At 44.1% G+C, this 20663-nt stretch overlaps 1 protein-coding gene across 3 annotated transcripts; it reads left to right on the forward strand.

The window, feature by feature from the left end:
* The first annotated feature begins 2472 nt into the window (after positions 1-2472).
* On the forward strand, positions 2473-20663 carry FAM241A (family with sequence similarity 241 member A). Of its 3 annotated transcripts, XM_056328948.1 has the most exons (3): positions 2473-2659; positions 16873-17016; positions 20421-20663. In XM_056328948.1, exons 1-3 carry the CDS (start codon positions 2564-2566, stop codon positions 20502-20504), a joined length of 324 nt encoding a protein of 107 aa, XP_056184923.1. In that variant the 5' UTR covers positions 2473-2563; the 3' UTR covers positions 20505-20663. The 3 variants fall into 3 exon arrangements, with proteins under 3 accessions (XP_056184923.1, XP_056184913.1, XP_056184932.1); XM_056328938.1 differs by having other exon boundaries at positions 2481-2659; positions 16873-20663; XM_056328957.1 differs by lacking the exon at positions 2473-2659 and adding an exon at positions 8143-8564 and having other exon boundaries at positions 16873-20663.

The following is a 20663-nucleotide window of genomic DNA, read 5'->3' on the forward strand; positions in this document are numbered from 1 at the left end:
ACATAGAACCTTCAGTTTATTCTTGTGATTAGATCCTTATGAAGGATCTACCACATGCCCGTGAATATCTGGAAAGAATCCCGATTTCAGTAAAACACATGAAAGTCAAAACATCGATCACTCAGAGCAGTGGGGATCTCTTTTGGTGACATAGATCCTTCAGTTTATTCTTGTGATTAGATCCTTATGAAGGATCTACCACATGCCCATGAATATTTGGAAAGAATCCCAATTTCAGTAAAACAAACAGAAGTCAAAACATCGGTCACTCAGAGCAGTTTTGCAGCAGCTCAGCTACATTCACAGACACAGGCACCCGCGCTCAGAGCACATGAAACCTAGGAAAGCTGGTTATAAGAGCTAAAGACTGTGATGTGATTGTGGCATTGCCTTTACTGTGAGCGTTTGCTATGAAGGGGAACAATTTGCTCTGAGGTGACTGAAGCTGCACAGGCTGTAATGGTGACTGCATCCTAAGAAATCTCAGTGGGGGCTTCTGAGTCCCTGTTCTTCCCCTGGAACTGGGACTATTGCTCCCTGAGGTGCTTTCCCACATGGGGAACACCAGGGAGCCAGAGGCAGTTCCTGTGCATTGAGCATCTGGCTGTTCAGGGTGTGAAGAAGCAGTGAAAGGCTGACAGCTGCAGCAGGGAGGCATGCAGCTTTTTTTGAAATACCATGAGCTTTCCTTCACTGCAGAAGCTATGCAAGAACCTTCCTTTACGGGGAGATTGACATCAGACCTGTAGGACTGCAGATAGGTGAGGGGGAAACCATAGCACCGAGCCAGCCAGCACACGTTACTGGACTGGCACAACGATCGCTGCTCCCGGAGAGGCAGCGGGGATCAGAGCCTGTGCTGTAAAAAATGGAGAACGGTGGCCTCAGCATCAACAACTTCTAAAAAAGATTTCTAATACATGTTTTTGTGATCCACAAACCAGCAAAGGTTTATGGATCTAAGTGTACCAAAAAGCTCACTGAAAGGAACACCTAATCAATGCTTTATTCAAGATCTTTTTCCCAGAGAGAGTTTACTGAATGTCAGTACTGTATGTGACACCTCCTTTCTTCACAAATCACGTGAGGAGCAGAGAACCTCAGGGATGTTTTACAGAGCTGCTACTGAGCAGTCACATCCTGCACAGAAATATATCACCAGGGCCTTTGGTGGTGAGGTTCATAGGGTTTTTCCTGGTGTCCAGTATTTCCCTATGCCAGCAGGACTGCAATGGTTTACGGGCACTCTTTCAACAGCTTGATACTCCTCCAAGAAACACTGCTAACAAATGTGTCATGGACCAGAAATCTAGTCTTAAGTCAAGTCATCAGAGCAAACTGCTTTTGGGCACCCTGCACCTCGGGGAGCAGCAGGCCCCAGCTGCTCCATCAGGTGGAGGAGCCGCAGCCCAGCACAGCAAGGCGGGCAGAGCAGTGGCCCCTTTGACAACTGCCCCGTCCCTGCTGGCCCTCAGCCCCTGCAGCCAAACCCAGGGGCCTGACGCTGTGGCTTGTTCCACATTTTTAAATACTCGCTCGCAGGCTGGAGGTGTGACTGTACCACAATACACTGTTTCTTTGTGATGGTTTTAGGTTTGCTACAGCTATTGCTGTTTGTTGCCAAACACTGTCAGAAAAAAGCATAAAGCAGGTGGAATTCCCTTCAGATAACGGTGGTTCCCACACCCGACCACCAGAAAGCCGTCGCAGATTCACCTGCATGTCTGATTTCCACAAAACCCTACAGCCATGCAACCTGTTGGTGCCACCCGTGGAAACAAAGCCGAGCCCAGCAGAACTGCCACAACTGATACACGAACTGGCCTCCCCATGAGGAGAAAAGGTGAACGCAGATGCCACCAGCGGTGCCACCGCAGCTCGGGAACGCCACTTGTCGAGATCCAGGGGCACTTCCAGGCCGCCGGCCCCCGCGGCGTTGCAGGGGGCGGGCGGGCAGCGGCGCGGCCGGTGTCGGGAGCACGGCACGCCCGGGCGGCGGCACGTCCTCAGTGCCCCGTACCCGCCTGAGCTTTGCTGGGCACCAAGGCTTATCTTCTGGCCTTGCCGTTGCTTTCCTTCTCCCTCACTGTGTTAGCTCGCCTCAGAGAGGAAGGGCCGGATTCAGGCGCCTCGGAAGAGCAAGGCCAGCGCTTTCCTCTGGGGGAGGGCGGCTAGTGCCGCCGCCCGCTGCCAGGAGGCAGCCGCTCGGGCATTCCTCCCCGGAGACACGCCAACAAGCAGCGCTGCTAAAATTAACGCTTTACGGACACCCGGGTTTAATACAAGCTTGGGAAATGGAAGCGGGGCTGTGGGGGTTGGGTTTTATTCCGCCTCAGCGCGCAGCGAGCGACCCCGCTCCCGAAGGCCCGCGGCCGCTGCCGCCCGAGGCGGGACCCAGCAGCGGGCGGCCCCTTCCCGCACCCCGCCGCCGGGCCGGTGCCAGGGGCCGCCCCTCGCTCCCCGCGGCGCCGCCCTCCTGCCGCTCCCCCGCACCCCGTGACGGTCCCGCCCCGCCCGGCGGCAGCGGCGGGGAGCGTGGGGCTCCGCTCGGCGCGGAGCGGCCATGGGCTCGGCGGCGGAGCTGCTGCCGCCGCTCGGCGAATCCGAGCGGGAAGCGGGGGCGGCGGCCGCCCGGCACCGGCGGCGCCCTGAGGAGCAGGTGGGTGCCAGCGGGTAAGAGGTCCGGGAGGGCGGGCCGCGGCTTCGGGGCTGCCCCCGGCGTCAGGCGAGGGGAAACCGTAAGCGCCTTTCGGTTCGTCCCCCGTGCACCGCCGTTACAGCCCTTACAGCCCGGCGGCGGGGCGAGCCGCTCCGCTGCGGTGGGGCTTACGCAACCCAGCCGGGCTGCGTGGGGCTGCCCCGCGGGGGGCGGGGTGTCCCCGGCCTCGGTGTCCCCCGGTCTGTCTCCCTTCGAGCCGCGTAGTCCGCGTGGCAGAGGGTGGGAGCAGATGTGCAGGGGTGGTCCCCGCACGGCACCCACGTGCGAGCATCTCGCTGGAGAGGATTGGGGTGCTGCTGCCATCCCCGGAATTCCCCAGTACTTCACTTCTCAGTCTTTCTGTTAAAGATTTGTTCACTTAAATGTTTCAAGCCTTCCATCTCTCTGTTACTTACGAAACAGAACGTGTTGTAATTGGCGAAGAATATCGACTCATTTTTTGACTTGTCTGCTTTCTTCAGGGCATGCATTTTTATGGCATGTTGGATGGAAGTGGGCTTTTCGTTTAGGAAATGAAAGGTTTCCCTATTGTTAGTTGTAAAATGGCTTTCCACGCACTCTTTGTTTTGCAGACGGTATTGTCCCGGTGCTTAGACAAAGGCAGTGTTCTTAAATGCACCTTTATTGATGTCTCATTTAAAGACCAAAAGAACACAACCTTTTCATATTCAATACTTTAATGTAATCATCTGCTCTGAATGCCTTGGGTGGTTAAGTAGGAGAATTGCACTAGCGCTGATAATTGCAGGGGGGCAAACAGCTGCTGGAGTACATCCCGAAGTACTTTCCAGCTTCATTTGTTAATCATTTCTGTTGAAAATTCTTGTAAGATGGTCCTGACTTCGCTTAACCATAAGGGTGCCCTTTCATAGCCAGAAGAGTTTAGTGTTTGAAAGCGTCTGGTAGTACTTCCCTGATGTTGCAGCTAAAAGCAGGCCACTGCTGAGAGGTGCCTGGTACTTGAGAATTCGCTCAGTGACCGTTTATGTAAGTCAGTGCATCTTCCTTGTCCCTTTCTCTAGAAAAATGGAGCAGAGCAGGGCAGGTGCGTGAATGTAGGGTAAGGCCAGATGTGCCGAGAGGCACCGCAGTTCCCCTTGGTGCGTCCACAAGCCCTCCTGCAGGTTATTGCAGGAGGAGAATCAGAAACATTTGCTGGTTCTGACAGCTGTCTACTCTGAAAAGAGAGGTTAAAAACTTGCATCAGACCACCTCGGATGTTACTGCTCTAGAACTGGTTGTAACTCCTTGCTAAGGAGGGAGCACCCCCCAGATTGCCGCTGCCGGCTGGGTGAGGAGCCTGGCGGTGTGGTTTCGGGGTGTGGGGTGTGCTGTAACTACCTAACCTGTAACCACTAACATACCAGCTTTCCAATCTTGCCTAAACGCATTTCAAAATGAAGTTGCTACAGGTATTGCTTGGGTAGCCACAGGCACACTTGGCTGAGAAACTCTTCCCACTTTTCTCAAGCACAGGTAGTGATTGTGGCCCTTTCTGACAAGCTGGGGCATAACATTAGGATAGCAAGGCAGAATTTTTAAATAGGTGGTGAGGAAGAAAGAGAAAATATTTCCTGTTTGCTGGAAATGTTTCACTGCTGTTATGTGGAGTATTTTTTCTGCATACCGAGGTGCCAGCATCTGGACAAATAATAAACTAGATTTGGAAATAAGGAACATCAGTTGCCTTTAATTATGTAGAGAATGTGAACATTGTATAAAATAACAGTAAAAATAATTACAATTTGATAAATAAATAGGAGTATTCTATTTTTACATGTAGGGAGGACTAAAGCTAGGTGAGGAGTTAGTGGTATGTACGCTTGCTGCAAACTTTGACAGAAAGTCCCAGGTTCTCTTGGTCAAGAGAAGCACAAACATGTGGCTTGATTTGGAGGGGCTCCTGGGCCATCAAGCCTAGTCATGTGCTGTCACTTTTTTGTTTTCATGAATGTGTCCGGATTTGTCTGAAAATAATTGGTTCCCCCTACCCTTTCTGCTCTCATGGAGAGGCTGTTAGTGAATGCTGCTATTCCAGCAGGCAGGGATCTTGTTTCCATGCTGGGTCCTTACCTGGAGTCCCTCAATGGAGGCCTCGTTGTCGTTGCTGTGTTTGCTGAGGGTGTTTGCACTATTAAGGGAACAATGGTGTAAATTCTCACTTCTCTCAACTTGGGTAAAGTAAAGCCTGTGTGAGAGCAAATACTTTGGCCTTTTTTGAGTTTTTTTCAGGTGAGGGTCTGGGGCTGGTAGCCTGGGTGTGATTTGCTTTTTCCCCCTTTCCTCCAAAATAAACTCGGTTTGTGTAAGATCATACCTAGTAATATAATGCTAAAAGAATACCTTCCTAACAAGTAGGACCTCAATAATAATGTATGCACTCTTTAATTATTTTTTTTAAGCAAATACTCTGTAGGAAATAAATCTATTTATTTAATTCCAAACCCTCCGGCTTTAATTTTATATTGAAGCTTATTATTATGTCAGCAAGGACATGCATAATGAAATTACTGACAGGTACATTTTTAGGAGAAGGATATGTTAATAAATATATAGCCTTTGGAATTCATTATTGCAATAGACTGTAGAATTACTTAGTTCAGTGATTAGATTTAAAAGCTGAACTGGATATTAATGTGATTAATATCCTTTGTAGGTTTGCATGCAAAGGTGAGAATAATTACACTTACTTTAGTCTTCAAAGCACTGCAGAACTTGGGTAGTTTCTTCCGCCTCTCCTGCATTGCATTGCTGGTGGTCAGAAGTGGTATATGAAGGCACCAAAAGATTCAGCTGCTCCTGAAGCCATGGGAGGGGGTTGCTGCTTCACCCTGTGAGTTAACATTTTTTTCCCTAACTGTTGATAGTTATTGGTCAGACACACAAGTTGTCACGTTTTTTCAACATTGCTAGAGTTAAGGACCTCAAATCTCTTTCCTTAACCCACTTTCTAAAATAGGTTAGCCTTTGTTATATTACTAGAGCCTAAATCTCATCAACACCTATAAATTAAACCATGAAATAAGAATAGAAAGGTGGAATGCATGCGAGTGTGTGATAATAAAAGGTGAGGCAAAAGTGCTGCGTTACAGTAGGGCATGTTTTACAATTACAGTAGTATTAGCAAGAGTCACAACACTCGGCCCATCCATAGGGACTTGGAAGCCAAGCTGTGTTACAGTGGACAGAGTTCCTGAAAGCTGTGGCATGTGGCTGTCTTCTGTACCGAAGATTGTCTGTCTGGGCAATAATGAGTTTTAGTCTCTTGTAATCTAAGTCGAAGGCAGTGGCAAAATTCCCAGTTGCTTCAGTGAGGCCAGGATCTCCACGTCGTGCTGGTTTACGATACGCAGAATCCAAAGTGCTGTCCCACAGCTAAGCTAAAACCAACGCTTCTCATAGAAAATGTCTAAATGCAGAGTTAATACACAATACACGCATTCGCAAGTAGGTAAATTAGTTTAGACAATCACCTCTTCATTAACCTGATTTTGTAACACTTCGGGATGTTTAATTATTATTGTGAACAGTGTTTTATCTCTATAAGTGGAGTATTTTATAGTCTAATACATGGGTTCACATTTAGAGGAGCTATTACAAAAGGGTTTTGGTGCTTCCCATTGAGAATTATGTTGAAGAGGCATGAGTGTCTTAACTAAGTTCAAGTCTTGAACTTTTTGAGTAAGTTCCCAATATCTCTAGTATTTCCTCAGCATGGAAAGAATGAGCAGAAACAAAACTAGAGGATAATATCAACAGTCTTGTGATATCCCTCATGTAAATTTCATTGTTCATTTGACTAGGATGGATGTGTGCTGCGTTGCCTGGAAGGGTATCATTGCAATCGTAAGTCAGTAGAGGCCAAGAATGTTTTAAAGTAAATGTGTGTGTGTGTGGAAACTGTGGTGCCTAAGGCTAGACATCTATTTCTAATTTATTCCACACTGAGATAATATGAAAATTGTAGGTTTCTCCTGCTTGCAGTTGTTGGAATTTGCTTCCGAACTCAAAATAGTAATACCTGACAAGGAGAGCTTAATCCCAAATTTGTTCTGGCTCTACAAGTAATTTAACTCTGCTGCAGAGGTTCATAGCTACAAAATAATACGTGATAATAACTTTCTAAAAAGCATTAGTGGGTTTTCTGAGGCTTGACAGCATTTGAAGAAAAACAAACTAACAGAAAATCCTTCAGATATAACTGTAGCACCTAAAATAGATAAGATAGCATGCTCTGCTTGAATAATGTGAAGATCCAGTTTTCTTAAGGGAAAAAAAAAAGTATTCTGGAGATAGAAGTGAATAGAAATTTCTTCTCCTTAAAAGGCAAAATTAACAGCTGTGCTTTTCAGCAAGCCAGGGCATTGATACCACTGGATGTGCATTGGTTTGCAAGCCTTTTGCTGGGTCAAGCTGACAAATTTTAGTGGGGGAACCTTGATAAACAAAATCCTGTGGAAATTAAGTGTTGCAGGTGTAAGGAAGAGATGGATTAAAAATTGCTTTTGATCGAGTCTCTGTGTAAAATTGCAGCATGGATGGGATCAAGTTACAGGGACAGTAGTAGGAGCCTAAGTATGAGTGTAAACAGCAGCCTAAAATGGGGGAGAGAGGCAGCAGATCTTAACATGGGGGCAGGCAGGTTTCCTCTCCCTCAGACCCTGCCATGCTGGGTTCCTGTCTGTGACACTTTCTCATCTGGTGCTGTATCAGTGGGGAAATTTACTCCTGAAATTATGGGACTACAAACACGATTTATCGAGGGAAGCTTCTATTGCTCCTGAAGCCTTCTCTGCTTTGCACATGCACAAGTTTAGTATCTGGAAAAGCCTTTTCACCTCCTTAACGCAAACCCACTCCTGGTATTTCATAGTTTGTTCCAGCAGCTGTTGATCCTAAACTTGTTGCCATAAAAGTTGACTAAAAGGAATCTGTGCACTCGCTTTTCGTATGTTATTGCTTGTTTCTATAGAAACGTCTTTCTATTTTATAAATGGTGTCTAGATTCTTGCTGTTCAATGAAGGTTAACCCAATCTTTGTTTAACAATTTTTTATTTAAACTCCCTCTAAGTATGTCACTTTTGTTGGTAGCTGTTGTAAAGTACTTTTGGTATTCAGGATTTTTCTAGTTTTCATGCATTTGCGCTTTTTTCCCCAGAGGAACAAGTTAAACTTAATTTTCATTTGTCTTGTTTTTCATCTGGAAGTGAGGTATGATTTTTTTTCTCTCATTTCCTAATCTATTAATCTTTTCATATTTAAATATCAGATTAAAATTAGCCTAGAGAAATCAATTTTTTTTTTCCTCCCAGAAAGTTAAAATTAATTTTGTTGTCTTAATTTGTTGTCTTAATAGTCTGTTGGTCAAGTATCAAGATCTTATTACTGCTTACATTTACAAGGTCAAATACTAATTGTTAGTTTCATGCTAGCAAGGGATGCAAAGGGATACCATTCTCTTCCTGCTACAGTAGAAGAGGAAGAAAATCAGAAACATTTCCACTAAAATTATTTGCCCATCTTGGGCAAATTTTACTTCCTTTAACTAAACAGAAGAAATCTTTTTAAGGATGAGAAAGGAGGGTGAAACCCTGGTCACGTGCCAGGTGTTACTAGTAACGAAACTGCCTAGTCTGCCTGTGTGGAGGAGGAGGCGGCAGCAAGCCTGCGCCTGGCAGACCCGTGCATCGTAGGGTTTCATGCTGGTGCCCGGCAGTGGGGGGAGGCTGTGGTTGGGAGGAAGAGGAGGCCACAACCTGGGAACTTGCCATTTTCTGCAAACCTCCGAAGCCTGTCCGGGGCAACACACCGGGCGGTCAGATGGCTGAGTACCGGCAAGACTGGGTAATTCATTTGTCCGGGACTTAACATTGCTGGCTACCTAACTACCCGGTATCTGTAGCTGGGTGTTGGCTGGCATGTGTACCCGCCTGCACCCAGCGGAAGCTGGTCTCTTGCTTTGGAGGGGAGGGAGCCTGTGGTTTCTTCCATCCCAGTCTCTGTTAGCTGCTTACTTTCTTCTCATGTTTTTCGGTAACATTGAGCTTGAAGTATTTTCAGTTTTGGCATGCTCTAGAAAGAGATGACTTTGTGAGTTCAGATGTCTTCTGAACAAACATTCATGTTCCAGCTTTCAAAAATACAGGAGTATTTTTCAATAACTAAGCATATCCCTAAAGTCACATCTCAGTGGCTTTTTTGGACATTCAAGTGTCTATGGGCTTCAGCTGTTAGACACACCACTGGTTCCCTGGAGTAAAAATAACCATGACTGGAGTAAAATAGATTGTGAGCAGTTACATACTGCAGAGGAAACCTGTTACTTGAAAAAAAGGAACATGCAGGTGGGTATGTAAACATGATATCCCTGCATTTCCTTATTACACTTTTTTTAACATCTCATTCACGTGTTGTTAAACATGTCTTTGCTGCTTATCTCAAAAGGGGTTTTTTTTCCATCTAATATGGAAATAATTCTCTTAAATATGCTATCTTTTTATCTTTCTTTTATAACTGTAAATGTGACTGATTGTGATCAGAGGCATGTTACAAACTATTTGGAGATGCTGCTTGAGATTAACTTTGTGGATACCTTTTTCCTACTCCCCTCTCTCTTTGTTGCCTTTGCCTAGCAGCATATTTTCAACTGTAAAATCACAAGTTTTTACAGGGAAAGCAATTATTTTCCCAGTCATTGGACTTTCATTGGATTGGAATCATTGCTGGAGTTCACATTTATGTAATACCCTTTTGGGCAGCTGATGCAATAAAAGAGAAACTGATAGACTTATACGCAGCCTGGTGCTGTTGTTGAGTGCAGGGCAGGAATTTTTCAAGTTGTTTGAGCAACAGAAGACTATTGGGGTTTCTTCAGTTCATTACTCATGAAAAATAGGAAGAGGGATGTTATTTGGTTTGTTTTGAAAGATCTTGTATCTTCAGAGTAGTTGAATGGAATTTGTTTGGTTTATTTTTTAACAAAACATCTGGAATCTTTAGGTGGAGCAGGTTCCTTATGTTCATCCATTCCCTCCTCCCACAGAACGAAGGCTGTTGAACTTCATCCAATTATTTCATTCAAGTCAGATTTTTTTTCCACACACACAAAAAATTCCCAAACTAAAGATCTCAAGATCCTTAGGCTATGAGTGGAAAATGCTGGACCAAGCTGCTGCTTCAGCAGATGAAATACCTGGAAGGCAAGACTGTAACTACACCTGTTCTCCTCTCAGCAAGTGCAGTGGTGAGGTTACATGACTGAGAATCATTGCGGTCACTTTAGAGCCATTCAGTTTGTGATCCCCTCAGACAATTCATCCAACCCAATGCTGCCTTTCCTGGTGGCCCCGTGCCACCTCACCCATCACACTAGCCTTGTGGCAGAGGGGTGTGTGATGAAGCAGGGCTGTCTTTCTTCCAGGAGGCTGGCAGAAGGCACCAGCTGCAGCCACTGGAGCAGCTTGGGTATCTCTTTCAGACCACTTCCTTCTTTCCAGGGACGAGCCCTCGAAGACCCAGTTTGTTCTGGCAGGGGTGGCAGCCCTGAGCACACAGATGTTGAAGTAGTTTGTCACATGTGATCTACACATGGCCAGCAAATCTGCCACATCCAGCAAGTGTGGGGTGCCCTGAGCATGGGCACTGGGCTCCATCACTTGCTGAGGAAAGTGCTGCAGTGGTGATCCTTGGGAGAAGCTGCAGGGACTTCCAGGCAGAGCTTGTTGGTGGTGCTGTACAAGGACATCATTGATACTGTCCTTCAGTGAGCTAACATCACTGATAGCAGAAAAAAGAAATGCTGAATCTGTGTTTCCATGCTCTCTTTGATTAGCCACAGGAAAATGACCTCCCAAGTGTGTTGGGTAGGTTTGTGTCCCATTTGGATCCATTTGTATTCTGTATCCTCCAAGAGCTTGGTGGTTATTCGGTGTGATCTGCAAATGGGGAGGGGCAGGAACTGTGTGCTTCCAGCCATTTGAGGGGAAAAGACCTTGAACTGGCTGCATTATACCTGTGAGGTGCAGACAGAGATCAGCCTTAAATGACTGCTAACTTTATCCGTCTCTCCTGGTGAGCATATGAATAATTGCAAAGATGGTTTCTTTGAGGGGGTGTGTTCTGATGGGATCTCGTGTTTCTCTGTGTGGTCAAAACACCCTTGATGGGAAGGGAGTAAGGGAGAAAAAGTTCCTGCTGTCAGACTGGTGTGTAGTGGCCTCTGCTTCTGACTTAAGTGTGCTTTCCTGAATTTAGGCAGCAGTGAGTTTGATGAGTGTGGTGGAAGTTTGCCATAAGCCAGGGTAGTTAGTGATCAGAACACGTGTAATTTTGTGTGTTATGTTGATGACAAATGTAACTGGTAAAGCCACAGCTGGTTATTCGGTAGGTTCAGTAGGTTGTTTTTACTTTCTCTGTTGTTTTAAAGCTAGTCCAGGAAAACGTTCAATTACATGGGAGATATTTTTTTTTTCAGAAGCACTTCAGGGATGTAGGAGCACCAGCTGTGCTGGAAGTAGACAGAACTTGTGCTTAGTACCTCCTCTGCGACCTCCTCAGAGGCTTTAATTTTGAAAAAAGTTCCTTTCATGGCATTCTGCAACTGAGAGGGCACGTCATGGTTCTCCTTACAGCCTCCCAGCCCCTAAGCCGTTTGGCCCTAACAGCTGGGTAAATCTGGTTACAAAGTGTCCATAGTAAAGTTTTTCACAGTTTGGATCTCCAAATTCAGACTTCCTGCCAGTAAGTGGCAGGAGACAGCAGACTAACAACAGCTTTGGGGATGAAAATAGGCCATTTTGGCTAGGGAGGGAAATTTTGTAACACCAAACATCTGAAAAGACAAGAGAAAACTGGGTGCTTGATGGGAACCTTCAGGTACTGCAGTAGACTTGTGAAAAACATTGTTTGTGCCTTACATGCTGAGCAACAGGACAGACACTTTCCCTTCTGTTCCATATGATAACTCTATTTCTGATTTAAAATAATTTAAAGTAAAAAATAGAAACCAAATATGAAATGGAGTATGAATATGTGCTGCAACCAGCTCTGGAGTCCTCAGCACAGGGAAGACATGGACCTGTTGGAGTGGGTCCAGAGGAGGGCCACAAAAATGATCGGGGGCTGGAGCGCCTCTCCTATGACCACAGGCTGAGAGGGTTGGGGCTGTTCAGCCTGGAGAAGAGAAGGCTCCGGGGGGACCTTACAGCAGCCTTCCAGTACTTAAAGGGGGCTTATAACAAAGCTGGGGACAAACTTCTTAGTAGGGCCTGATGCAGTAGAACAAGGGGTAATGGTTTTAAGCTTAAAGAGGGTAGATTCAGACAGGTAGATATAAGGAAGAAAATTTTTTACGATAAGGGTCATGAAACACTGGAACATGTTGCCCAGGGAGGTGGTAGATGCCCCATCCCTGGAAACATTCAGAGTCAGGCTGGACAGGGCTCTGAACAACCTGATCTAGTTGAAGATGTCCCTTCTTATTGCAGGGGCAGTGGACTAGATGGGCTTCAAAGGTCCTTTCCAAACCAAACTATACTATGATTATATGAAATATTTTTCAAATGAAAAAAAAAACAAAACCAACCCAACAAAACCTGTATGAAAGCATTTAAGGAATATAAAATGAAAAGGAGTTTGAGGCAATGAAGCAATACACAGTGGTTGTATATTTGTGTAAAGGAATCTGCTAGTGTAGTTTACTTTAAGGATGTTGATGATCCCAGTATGTCTAAAATAAAGTCACTTAGCTGTAAAATTAATTTAAGTTAGAGTAAGGAGCAATTCATTATAGCAATTTGATAAGAAACATTAGGTTAGGAAACAAATGCAATCGGCATTTCTAGTATTTTTTTTGTTTTAGCTTCATTCACATGGGAAAGCCCTATTCTCCTTTCCCCTTCAGGAATAATCCCATATGTGTGTATTTGGTGAGTGTCTTTCAGCCAGTTGGAGGAAGGAGGGGAGAGAAGTTGGGGAGACAATACTGTTGTGCCTCTCTTTTTGGGAGGCATTTTGGGCATGCATCCATCTATATCCATGCTAGATCCCTGGCTGCACTTCTGTTCCCCTGGTGCCTCTGCATTTCTTCATTGCTCCTGTCTTTCTAAGAGTGAGGAAAGGGAAACAAATCACTGCAGGTGGAGTAGACCTCTTACATTCCCTCCTGCATTGTGGCAAATGATGTCTGGGGGTGCCCCCTGCATACTATGTGTTAGCTATGAGGAGCAGAGCTGCTGTAAAGGCCTTGAGAGCATGCTTTCTCTGGGGCTGGTGCAGGTAAAGAAAATCCTCCACTCCCCTGTGATACACAAAATATTCTCAAAGGTTACGAAGCCAAGGCTGGGTTGTTGGTTCTTAAAATCAGCAACTTTGAAACAGAAACTTCTTTTGCTTTTGGATGTAGCTCAGTTTTGTTGGGGGGGTGGAGTGCGCTGCTCATAATGGGTGCATTTCTCTTTCTGTGTTTCTCTGTTAGCGGTAGTGTCTGTCTAGCTTGAGGCTGATTCAGCAAGATTCAGTATGAAAATAACCCTATGGAAATTCCGAGTCAGCTGGGAACTGTGTGCTTGCTGAAGACAGCCAATTCCTAAAAATGTTTAGAAAAGTGCTTTGGGGGAAAAAAAAATAAAAAATTGTTCCAAGGATGTGGTTTGAGAGCTATTGGCGCATATGTGGGACTGTATGCTGTTTTACTCTCACTCTGAAAATTAGTAAGAGAACTTCTGCTGCTATGTTAAACTTATTTAATATTTTTTAGCAATTTGGAGTATAGTAACATTACTGGTGTTTGCCCTAATATTTACATTTTAGCTACACCTCTGAAGAAACGTATTTGTCCAGCATGTGAAATATTATGCAATAGTAAAGAAAAATATGCCATCTGTGTTGTACAGCTGATCATCTGTTTTCAGCTTCACTTGTTTTTTGCTGGGTTGCCTGAAGCAAGATACACTCAGCCTGAATTAACTGAAGGAGACTTTGAAGTTTTGAGAATTTCCATGATCATTCTGAAAGGTTTTGTAAGCTTTTGAAAATATTTGGAAAAATAACTTGACACGTTTTGTAATTAAATACACACTTGTCAGTCTCCCTGCCTAGAAGCTTGCTTTGTGTAATCACTGTAGGAATTCATGAATCTACCCTTGTTTGTGAAAAGGAGGGTGAGAGAAAGTCTTGCTTAAAAAAAATTAAAAAAAGACCTGGACAGCCTAAGTAAGGTGGAATGTACTCTGTACCCTGCTTAAGAGGCTGTGTGCAACTTCTGGCTGTTAGCTTATCAAAGCAGAACACGGGGCTCTAGGGGAGTCCCGTGTCCTACAGCTGCCTCGTACCAGGAGAGAGGCTGTCAGTGTGGGTATGTGCAGTTACCTGTGCCTAGCTGGTGAGACAGAGCTTGTGGACATGTGCCTGCTGGTGGCTTCCTTGCCAGCGCTGTACTCTACTTGCTCTGTGCAAAGGCTTCAGGACGTTGCTGAGTGCCATTAATAATCCAGAGGCAAAAAAGTGATTCATTTGTTTTCCGCTTCTCTTTGCACTGGCCACTGGCTCAAAGCCTAAGCTACTTTGCTAGAGAATGTAGTGACTTCTGCACACATTAACTGTTTCGCTCTGAAGCCGTCTCTGCACCACTTGATGGGAGCTGCGCTCTGATCTCCGTCATTGCCCCATAGGCCCATGTTCCCTGTGGTCTCTGCATGCAGGAAGCAAATAATATTTTCCCTTCTGTGGTGGCTTAACGCCCACTGGCAACCAGGCACTGTGCAGCCGCTCGCTCACTCGCCCCACAGTGGGATGGCGGAGGGAACCAGAAGAGTGAAAGTGAGAAAACCCGTAGGTTGAGATAAAGACAGTTTAATAGGTAAAGCAAAAGCCACGCACAGAAGCAAAGCAAAACAAGGAATTCATTCAGCGCTTGCTTCCCACGGGCAGGCAGGTGCTCAGCCATCCCCAGGGAAGCAGGGCTCCATCACGTGTAATGGTTACTCAGGAAGACAAATGCCATTACTCCAAATGTCCCCCCTTCCTCCTTCTTCCCCCAGCTTATATGTGCTCAGCGTGACACCATATGGTATGGAATATCCCTTTGGCTAGTTTGGGTCAGCTGTCCTGGCTGTGTCCCCTCCCAGTTCCCCGTGCCCCTCCAGTCCTCTGGCTGACAGGGCCAGAGAAACTGGAAAGTCCTTGACACAGTATAAACATCACCCAGCAACAACCATTGTTCTTACACCAAATCCAAACCACAGCACTGCCCCAGCTACTAAGAAGAAAATTAACTCTATCCCAGCTGAAACCCAGACATCTTCCCAGCACGTCCTTTCTCTTTTCCCTAATTGTTTTGATCAATGTACCATGTAGACTAATAGTTTGTCTCCCTGTGCTCTTTGAGAATAGAGACATGAGAGTTCCTGTAATAACATTGTGTTCCTGGGTTGGCAAGCCCCCTGCACTGCCATTCTTGAAAAGACTAATCTTGAAATGTTGGAATTAATGAGGAGTCGATAAAGCCAAAATGCTGAGAACTGGGGTTTTCATATCCAGCGGGAGGGAGAAAAGAACCTGGGCCTGAGAAGTGAGCTGGAAAGAGACAAGGCTTTGGGTGTCAGTACATAACCTCAAATACTGTGTTCTCTATGTTCAGGCTCTTCTGTAGAGCTGCAGAAAAATTGAACACAGTATTCATTAGTTTTTAGCTTGCCTGCACCCCTCCCTCTCTGGGATTCAGGACTGAAGCTTAAACCAAAGTCTTTATGAATAAGCAAATAAAATACCCAAGTGCACACAGCTGAGGGACTGTCGGGGTTTTGTTGGGGGTGGGGGGGTGGTCAGTAGCAGCTGTGGTGCTTTACCCAATCTTTATTCAGTCAGAAGGTTATGCATCATGGCCTAAAGTCTGGCCTAGAAAAAAATACTGGCTTCCTTTGGCCTTTGCTGGATGGTTTTCTGTGGGAATGGGAATTCACTTTATTCCTTGCTCTCTAATGGAGAGCCAGGCACTGCTATGGGAGGGAATTTCTGTTTCTCCACGAAGACCATACCATGCAGCCAGGGACACAGAATAGCTTTCGTCCTTGAAGATGGAACTGAAGATACATGTTTGCTTTGAATCCAGGAGTAGACTAATTGCACATATTGTTTGTGGGCAATTTGTTGGACTTGTTGATCAGCTGACTGAAACATTGATGAGTACCTGCTGCATGTGTTTTCATTGCTGCCTAATGGAAGGGTTAGAAAACTCACACCCATCATCTTGAAAGCATGTTCGCCCTGTCATACCCAAACACAAGGCAATAAGGTTTTGTGCAAAGGATCTCTGGACACTGGGGAAGGAGAGACGAGATTTCAAACTCTAATCTAGTTGCAATTTACATGTTGAAACAGACACGTGTTTTCTGCAGTGATATTTAAGCATTGCATCTTCATTTAAAGATGTGCTTCTGCCTTCCTATGCATCTGCCCCACCACTTTTCTTTTTGGGAAAACTGCAGAACTTGTTTCCTCTCCCCTTTGCTATTTTGTACCATCACTTTGCATCTGTGCCATCCTTGAGTCTGTCTTCCTCTGCATTGCCGTCACACCTTTCTGTGCTGACATTGAGATAGATGTTTGCCTTCTTCCTGGTCAAATCCAGTGCCCTTTTTCAGTGGTGATAGTACCCCTTCAGTTCCCTGTGCTTTGGTGTGAAATATTTTATAGTTCATGCTTAATAGTTTTGTATCATTCTTGTGGTTCTGAAGATATTCTGAAAATAATTTAGAACAAGGCTACTTCGGTCAGATCCCCTCCCTGAATTACAGGCAACTAATTCCATTTTGTTTGCCCTGACATCCCTGTTGCACAGACAGGTGAGATGTATGACGCTACAGGAGGGCTTTACCCCTCTAGCGTGACATCTGGAGGAGAAGCAGGGTGTCTGTCATATGTTTGTAGTATCACTTGACATGTCCCAGGTTTGGACAAGTGGATGTCATCCTTAACATTGTACCAAAGTCACAAGCTATGTAACACTGTCAATTTCTTGATTTAAGGGATAGCTTTATTGCATGTATATCTTAGTTTTACACGTTCAAATAGAAACAGCTGAGACTTGTTCAGAATCACAGTAAGAAGAACTGATTGTACAACCTATTTCCTAATAATTGTCTTCTGTCCACAGGTCCAGCAAGCACAAAGAAACCACACAGCAGAACCTGTAATAGATGACTACAAAAAGATGGGAACTCTCTTTGGTGAACTAAACAAAAGCCTTATCAGAATAGGCTTCACAAGGATGTACTTTGGAGAACGGATAGTAGAACCTGTAATAATTATATTCTTCTGGGTTATGCTCTGGTTTCTTGGCCTACAAGCTCTTGGACTGGTTGCTGTTCTGTGCCTTGTCATTATTTATGTACAACAGTAAAATTTTATAGATGCTGTTTAGATTATCTCTCTCAACTCTGTCACTATGTCAGTGGATTTATGTTTAAGTAAATGGGTGGCATATCAAAAGCTGCGATGCTTCAAATTGCATTTCACTGAACTTCCAACATTTGGGGTGAGGGGGACTAAAATTATGCATTGTAAGCAAAGTCAGCAGTGCCCTACTACATCTTCGAAGGGCAAAAAAGGAGGTGTTTGTAATATAATGGTGTCCAATATACTGTTTTCTGCATTCTTGGGGCCTTAGTCCAAGGACTGGCTTTTTGTTCCTCCCCGCTCCTCCAGTGTTCTTGCTTTGTATCATGAAAATTTCCTGTCTGGTTTTAAGAGGACACTTGATGCGAGTGTCCTGTTTCACTGTTGGGTGGGGTTTGTGTGCGGTTTGTTCCCTGAATCTGCATAATTTGCTGGCTTCTTGCTGAAAAGCTAAATCTGCATGAGAGAGGTTTGCTAACAAACCTACAATGTTAAATGTTCATAAGGTGAATACAACTTCCCAGCACAAAAGCATCTTTGATTAGTACAGTTTTAGCAAGCTTTCCCCTAGGAAACAAGCTATGCCAGCAAAATGCTTTTATACTAAAATCAGTGAATTCACACAAGGCTTCAGCTGTTGTTTAGAAGGAATCACAGTCCTGTACTGGCCAAATGGTCTAATGTAACTCTGCCTTGTTTTTGGAAATGTACTCTGCTCCTACTGCTATTTTTCTTTTTTTTTAATACTCGCTCTTTCCCCCAGCCCTCCTTCTGAAGATAAATATTTGTATAATTCATGGACTTTGTAGGTAGTTACAGCTGCAGTGTTGGAGAGTTGCCATTCCAGACGGCAATGCTAGAATATTGTCTGCTTCCTCTGGCTTGCGTGTGAAGTGTCTGAACAACCAGATAGGTATCAGACCAGCTCTCTTAACGCTTCCCTAATTTGCTGCAGTGTGGACCCAAGACAAGCTGGAGGCTTTGCGTATGTAAGCAAATCAGACCTGTTTCCCCCTGAAAGGCAAGAATGGAGCTGAAATCCGGTGGTCATTTTATTTAGTAGTCTTAACTGATTCATTTCCATGCTAGGCAACAAAAATGTGTATGTATAGGTGCATGTCATGGGCAACACAAATCTGAGAATAGGATATATCCGTTCAAGAGTAAGTGCAAAATTCACTTTGGCTCCCCAGGAGCCACACCACGGGTGTATCGAATATTTCCAAGTTGAAAATGCTCATTTAAAGAAAAACGGTAAAATGAGACATAATCTTTACTAAATAGGCTACCAATTTAATATTTGCTGTACATTACTTTTCGTAAGAAAATTGCAAAATTGACTCCATCTGTGGTAAAATGAAATTATACATTTACTTAAAGAAATGTAATGTGACATTTACAGAAAACTACTTACACATTTTGCAGTGACTTTTTTCCTAAAAATTTTTATACTATCAGAGACCAGCAGCAGATTAGTTGAAAATGCTGTTTTATCCAGAGACTTTCTGGATAAGGGGATAAGGGGAGCGTTTCTATGGTCCCAGTCCTGCAACTGCATTCTCAAGGCCAATTTTATGCCTACATGGATCGTGTTGGTTGCTGGGCTCTATTTCCTTACAGACCTGGGCCCCAGTCCTTACAGACTTTCCTATTAGTGAAATAATTGTTATTTAGGGCAGTGAACATGAAGGCCCAGCTCCTTTAAAGTCTTTATGTGCATAAATGCCATCTGTGGACACGTCTGTGCTTTTCTAATGAATGCACAGTTACCTGCTGAGCAGATCTCCTCTCCAGATCTTCATACAACTTTGGTGGATCCAAGGGGCACGGCTGAACTGGCAGGGGGGTGGGACTGAGGTCCCCTGTGTGTTTAGATGGCACCTGTGGTGATTGGTGCCTAGTTAAATAGTTAACGCTGGTGGCAGGGAAACATTTGACAACAGAAGGTGATCCTGGATGCAGGGGTTTGTTGTTCACAACTGCAAGTCCCAAAGCAAACAGCAAGTACAGGCTGAACTCAAAGAGGCAGGAGCTCTGTACTCCCAAGTGCCTAGGGGTAAACTTTGGTTTTGTTTCAAGTCCCTTAGACAGCAGAACACCTGTTTACACCTTTGCATATTTGTATAGATATAACGGTGGGTTTATGTGTATTCTTCTCCTGTATAAGGGCTGTACTACAAAGCATCTTGTCATTAAAAAAAAAATAAAAATCCTTCCTTTCTTCCCACAATCAAATTACTGTTCAGAGGTCCTCATCCTTTCATCCTGTAGGAAAAAGTGTCTCTGTGATATCCATGTTGCACTAGTACTCTTGTGTAAAGACACTGTGCTGTGAGATGGCATGTAGTACTTCCCTGAAGTGGTGATTTTGCTCTGTGCATAAGGAATGAACCGACGGTGTGACCGACAAGTTCAGGGCACTGTTTATATACTTGTAACCTTTTAGTATGTGCATAACTATGTTTCATTCATGAAGTCATTTCAGTTGTTCTTTTGATGTTCATGTTTGTATACATGTACTTTAGGGAAAGGTAGCTTTTGGACTTCTTTTAGATTGTGTACAGTGAATGTTTTATATGGTTTCTCTTAAGGGTAACTTATTACATCTTGTCCTTCATAGAAGTTTTTTTATTTTAAAAAACCTGAAAAAATATCCCTGCTAATGGAGTTAGGTTGACTGAAAGTGAAAAAAGAAAAATAATGTGTTGTATGGAAGATAACCCTCACCTGTTTGGTTTCATACATAGATAAGAATTTGCACCAAATCATCTGTCTAATTTTGTGCTATTGCTATAGTATCTCCCTGTCATTTGCAGGAAAGCAGAGTTAAGGAAAAAAGGAGGATAGAATCAGATGTGGAGAGTGGAAAATGGAATGCAGTGAAATGGTGCATATATGTGTAAAATCTGATTGTAAATGTGTACCAAAAGTGAAGGGGGAGAATAGGTAAACAGTCCTTGTATTGTGTTCTTTCTTCCATCCAGACATAGTTCTAAGGCAGAAGAAGCACCAAGCATTCAAAGGGTGTCCCTAGCTAAAAAGCAGAAGGTTAATTAAAAAAAAAAAAAAAAAGACAATTTCACTGTTGTCTATATGGTAAAAATTGATACGTTTTTAGCAATGTTATTTATATTGGTATATAGGATTGTTATTCTTGATAGAACTGAAAGTGCTTTTATGCTTCTGTGTGTAGGGCTGTATGAAGGAATTATGGCCCTTAAATCTGTGTTAAAAAACAAATTACATAATTCCTGTTGGTCAGTGTAACGTATCGAAAGCTTTTTACATAACCTTTGTTTTTTAAAGGATGGACTCTTCAGTACTGTTTCACACCCACCAAATGCACAAATGTTTGAACTACTGTGTACAGAGAAGAAACTCTACAAGTAGGAGAATCTTGGAGAATGCTGTTTGCACTGAAAAATCATCACATCAAACCTGTCCATATGAAAAGGAAAAATAATATTTCTTAACAACTCTGTATTAAATGAATCCTATGGAAAGCACTTTGTTATTCTTTCTAATAAAAAGAATTGCCATCAATGAGAA

Source organism: Falco biarmicus, chromosome 1, assembly GCF_023638135.1.
Source record: "Falco biarmicus isolate bFalBia1 chromosome 1, bFalBia1.pri, whole genome shotgun sequence".
Classification (NCBI taxonomy): Eukaryota; Metazoa; Chordata; class Aves; order Falconiformes; family Falconidae; genus Falco; species Falco biarmicus.